The following is a 5,485-nucleotide window of genomic DNA, read 5'->3' as shown; positions in this document are numbered from 1 at the left end:
GCAGCCTGTTAGCCGCGGTCAGGTAGGAGATTACAAACAGAAACACTGTCACATACAATGGCGCTACGCGGCTGGACAAGCATTATAATAGCAACTAAATCCACCTTCTGAGCCTTCTCTCTCTTACACATAGATGTATGTGTGCATACACACTCTCTGCAGGGAGATTTACTGGCAATTCAAACAGTGGATACAAACTGTAGAGACAACAATAAGATGAGTACAGTCTTTATCCTCAGGCAGCTGCACAGACACACACACATCCTGTACAATGGTATGTTCATAACTGCCATGCAAAACAGCGTCCACGAATACACAAGCGCGCACACACACACACACACACACACACACACACACACACACACACACACACACACACACACACACACACTGGTAGAGAGTCAGCACTAACGCCTGCTGGCTGCTTAGGTCTGCCAGGTTCTCTGTTTTGAGGCCATCAGGGTTAATGCTGTCACCATAGAAACGATGCTCCAGAGCCAGAAGTAGAGCACCGTGCTCTTCAGCCATGTCACTATGGTGACCTGGGAAAACATGTTCAAAGCAGATAAGATTCATTTTGAAGCAAGCCCTAATATTTTTTTTAGAGATGCAGGTACGGTACACGAGAGGCTTAAAAGTGAGTGTAACTTTAAAAAGTTACAAAGTGTCATGTGTCCAGCTACACTGTCCTGCTACGGTCTGAGCAAAAATATGGAAACTATTAAGTGGTAACTAATGACTATTTGCACTATTGATCAATTTTATACAAACAAGATGATGCAGTTTAATAAATAAAAGTTTATAATATTCAATCACATAGAACCACGATGTACTGTAGATACAAAACTATGTTAAATATACACTAACTGGACACAAAATGTAGAAATCTAACAAAAGACATACAGAGACGCATTGATTATAACATGATTCCTAGAAAATATGAATAATTATGAAATTCGAATTAATTGAAATAGCTGCAGCTCTGTGCTTTTTTACGAACTTTGACCTTTACCGTGAAAGATTTAAGGTCTGTAATTAATTTGATTTCGGGTGGAAGTGTATTTATAGATAACAGGCTTTTACAGAGAATGCTGATCTTCTCCATATTGCTGTGATATTTTACACTTCCTGTTTACTATTCTCCTAACGATTCTTCTTCTCTTTGGTCATTTCTTGAAAGAGGCTCTGGGGCTAGACTGTTTGCACATTTGAAGACAAATTTCAGAAAACACGAATGAATGAACTCTCGATATATATATTTTTTTCATTAAAATATGACAGTGGTGCCATCAGAAAGGCTTTTCATCTATAATCTTCTTGATATATGAATGGTGACGGTGATGACTGAGCCTGTACTGCCATACAATGTGAAAAACAAGAAAATATCAAAATGATAGCGTTGAATTAGCTGTGAAAATAAGTATAATTTCTTGTCAACCATCATTTTGGCATTGTGCTTAGAAAAATCCTAAATGATCTAAACTATTATCAAAATAATGAACTAATGATTTATAAAAACCAACATCTACATGTAGTTAATAGCTATAGCCATTCAAATACAGCCTCCTCCCTGACCTTGCTGGACCTATTAATCACTTTCCTTATTTTCTGTCATAAATGCACTGTGACTGCTGTCTGTGCTCATATTAAACACGGCCGGTGTTTATAAAAATTAGGTCAGTGTATAAGTTGTAGTAATCGCTGTGAGGATAAAGCTCACAGGCTTCAGACTGATCTAAATCCTCAGTATTAGACATTTTTTTCTGTGATTGGATCTGTATGATGTCATAGAAAAGGGATAACTATAATAAAAAGTATGCATTTTATTTATATACACCTTTCAAGACACTCAATGGTAAAAGCAATTAAATAACAAAATCACAGTATGGACAAACTGACAAACTGACTGAATTAAACATCAGTGGTTCATAAAATTAAAATTAAACAGAAAAAGCAAGTTTTTAAAAAGTCTGTTTTAAGGCTTGCTTTAAAGATAGGGAGAGAACCAGTGTCGCAAATGTGGAGAGAGTTACAACGACAAGGGGCCAATCGGCTGAAAGCCCATGGTGGTGAGGCGAGCAGATCAGGAAGATGTTAGAGAACGTGAGGGAGTGGCAATGTGCAGAGTATTAGTGACATGGGATATCATTAATATGACGATCTCTGCAACACACTTTCTGGCTATATGAGTACAGAAGCTCTGCTTACCAGCTTTTCAAGTATTCTGTTTATGTGGGGAAGCCAATCAGAAGAAAGGTTGCTTATAGGAAAAATTGACGAAAAGGGGAAGGGAGGAGGAGTTCAAAGAGCTTGCAAAGTGACTCTATTAATATATAATAGGTCTTCTTTAAAGTTTTGTCCTTGTTAAACAACAATCTACGTAATATTAATGATTAGTGATCTACTGTATATTACAAAATTGTTCCACAGTATATTTTTAGCAGTAAAGTATGATAACAGGTGAATTTAGTATAGAAGCACTGTGTCTGTGTGTTTTAAAATTGTAACCCAGTACCAACATCTACTTTTTCCTATGTCTCTTATACACGCTTCTTTGGGGGATTACGGGTACTTACAAAACAAGTTTTAGGGTACAAAAAAGACAAAACACAGATATACTCGCAGATGAGCATCACTTTACCTCCAAAGTTTGATTCTTAATTCATTATGTTGCCAGTTCAGATCTGTGAAAGGCACAAACAGGTGACGATATGTGCTGTATTTTACACTACCTGTCAGAACATCATACTCAACGAGGGGCCCTTCTCCCCCAATGTAGAGAAACACCGGGCCATCAGGATGCTGCCAGTATGCCTCATTCACAAAGAACCTCTGGAGGACATTGAGAAAAGTACAAGAAGAAAGACATGCTTTATTTATGCTCGCCCAAACCGGCAGCAGTGCACATTCAAGGACTTGCTCTGAATAATCCTTTACTTGATGCTGGAGTGGGCAAATTTGCACATTGGCAGCCTCAAATGGCTGCACGAGCTAAATGAGGCCGAACATTTCAGTTCATGCTGTTAGGAAACGCCACCCTGTCACTCCCTGCTGAATCAGGAGTGATGAAAAAGGTTCATCTAGTCTACATTTCTCTGAATGGACCGCTCACTCTCTGCTTCTTAAGAACCACAGCAACTCAGTTTAGCTCTTATCTCCACAACAAAGTGAAAGCAGCAGGGTTCAGTGGGACGGGACACTTGCTCTGCTGCACGCAGCCTATTTTGCGATTTGAGCTGACAGGGCATCTGTTTTATCAGCGTCACTGCAATCCAAGCAGTCTTCAGAAATATCACACGATGGCATCTTCTCCAGTGCTTTAAATAAATTATGGCCTCCTTTTGGTTCACAGGATCTGACTGATGGAAGAGTTCTCTTATCGTTAACATAGATTTTCAAAGACCTCTCAAACATCAAGCCTTTAATTATCAGCACCATGCACTCGCACTGGAGAGGTCTGTGCCCAGAAGTGAAATGTAAATTTAGAGTCATATTTAAAAAGTAGAAAATGGATATCGTCCATATTTAGCCAAGCCGACATTTGATTCTCTTTGATGCAATGCCTACAGATAAGATAAGACGATATACGGAAATAACATCAAAAACTAACATTTCGTAATATTCTTCATTATCTTTTAAAAAAAATCCCTAATAACATAACCACACCATTTCAAATCCAAAATATTAAAAAAGGGGACGAGATGCTCCTAAGGGAGTGACAGGCAGACTCTATCTTTGATCAAACCTCTGGCATGCTCTATTATTTTGTCTGTTTAAATGTCATGCCAAAGTTGGAAGAAGCTCTCTGAGGCCTTCAAAGACAAGCTTGAGCTTATTAGTCTAACAGAGAATAAAAAATGATTTCTAAATTTCAAACAAAGGAAACAAAACTTGAAGTTGGTCTGGACTTGGACTGGCTGCTTCAGCAAATTCAGCGCGAGAAAAGACAACCTGAAATAGAAATTCTCAAGAACCACAAAATATTATCAGAGAACCTGTAAATAACTCTTGCAAATGGTGATACCTAAAAATGCAAATTTTACACATACAAAGCAGGCGTTATGAAATGATGTGCTCTGAAGGGAAATGTGTTTGCTGCATACTAAAAATAGCATTTTGGGAGAAGAACCAACTATGAAGCACTGTGGTGGAAATGTTCTTCTGCATCAAGTCAACGAGTGCTTGAAAATAATACGGTTGTTTATCTGAAGGTTTGAGCTGAACCTTTTGTAATGATAAAGATTCTAAACACGCTGCCAAATTCAGTGAAAAACTCAGATGTGAATCCACGTGGGAATCAAAGATGTCAAAAAAGTCATTACAAAACACCTGTAAGAAGTTATTTTTGCTAGAGCAATAGCAAAATTTCCTTTTTCCACATATGATTATTTTATATATTTTTCAGTTACATAAAAGTTTTGTTGTTTTTATAAAAAAAACCCTCATTAAGTCTTTTTCTTTTAACTGCCTTTAAGTGAATAACCTTTACGTGCAGGCAGGGGTGTGAAGCATTAAAGCATTGCTCAGCGTTCCTCTACCTGAGGGAAGGTGTTGCTATTTTGTTGGTTGAAATGGTCCAGGGGCTGGACAATCCAACCCTCCTTCACGTGGTGGAGAGGCTGATGAAGACTGACTGTGAGCTTCAGGAGAAGCTGCTTGTTTTTCTGAAGCTGGTTGTCACGTGCACGCCTCTTGATCATCCTCAGAATCTGTCCTGTTAGCAAAAAACAACAAACAAAAAAACATAGGACAGAAAAACAACTGTGAAACTGCTTAAATTAATGAATCGAAACTTGAATAGTTTGTAATCTAAATCATAAGCTAAACATAATTTATGCAAAATAATGGAGAACTTGGCACCGTCCTAGCTCTGTTGGCCAGATTAGTGATATGAACAGGTGAACCATATTTTGTTTTATCTAAACAACTGATTGATCCTCATGTGACTGAAGATGATGAATGAATCCAAATTTGTCTGTCATGGACTGCCCAGCGTGGGATCATCTTGACAGAGAACAGAGCAAAAGGCAGAAACATCCAAAAAGAGCTTTGAATGACATTCAAGAAGTCTGGAGAAATATTCCTGAAGACTATTTAAAGAAATTACAAAAAAGTTTGACCAAGAGGGTTCAAGCTGTGTTGAAGAATAAATTCATAGAATTGTAAAAAACCCTGTTTTTGCCTTATATACTATATTGTATACATTTTAAACATTTTAATAAGCAGTTATTTCTTAATTCCCTAGGAAATTATGAAGCAATAAGGAATTGGTCAAGGCCTGTGCACAGTACTTTATATCAAGATCTAAAGTATCACATTTAGTGGAATTTTCATTAACTCACCAGAATAAACAAAGTTTAAAAGTAGCAGAGGAAGGAGACAGCGCAATGTTAAGAAATTCATCTTAAATGCTATATCCACTCTGTAACACACAAGACGTCACTCTGTGGGTCCCATATATAGTCCCTGAAGGGCTCCTGTGTGT

The 5,485-nt window shown here is 37.8% G+C and overlaps 2 protein-coding genes across 2 annotated transcripts in view; one reads left to right on the top strand and one right to left on the bottom strand.

The window, feature by feature from the left end:
- Nucleotides 1–456: 456 nt before the first annotated feature.
- prss16 (serine protease 16) lies at nucleotides 457–5,403 on the bottom strand (the record flags this gene model as incomplete). Its single annotated transcript, XM_005751722.1, has 4 exons — nucleotides 5,343–5,403; nucleotides 4,539–4,714; nucleotides 2,733–2,832; nucleotides 457–542 (listed from the first exon to the last, which is right to left on the bottom strand). Coding segments are annotated over exons 1-4 (423 nt in total), but the record flags the coding sequence as incomplete, so codon positions are not given.
- A 5-nt stretch (nucleotides 5,404–5,408) lies between these two features.
- The window catches only part of LOC106456508 (lysophosphatidic acid receptor 6-like), a 16,030-nt gene continuing 15,953 nt past the window's right edge, over nucleotides 5,409–5,485 (top strand). Inside the window, exon 1 of the mRNA XM_013915554.1 lies at nucleotides 5,409–5,424. Within this exon, the coding sequence (XP_013771008.1) occupies nucleotides 5,409–5,424 (16 nt within the window). The remainder of the gene's footprint in view (nucleotides 5,425–5,485) is intronic.

The sequence above is a fragment of the Pundamilia nyererei genome, unplaced genomic scaffold (assembly GCF_000239375.1).
Source record: "Pundamilia nyererei isolate P.nyererei 1_Seehausen unplaced genomic scaffold, PunNye1.0 scaffold00323, whole genome shotgun sequence".
NCBI lineage: Eukaryota > Metazoa > Chordata > Actinopteri > Cichliformes > Cichlidae > Pundamilia > Pundamilia nyererei.
The sequence above is the reverse complement of the archived record's forward strand: the minus strand, read 5'-3'. Positions and strand labels throughout refer to the sequence as shown.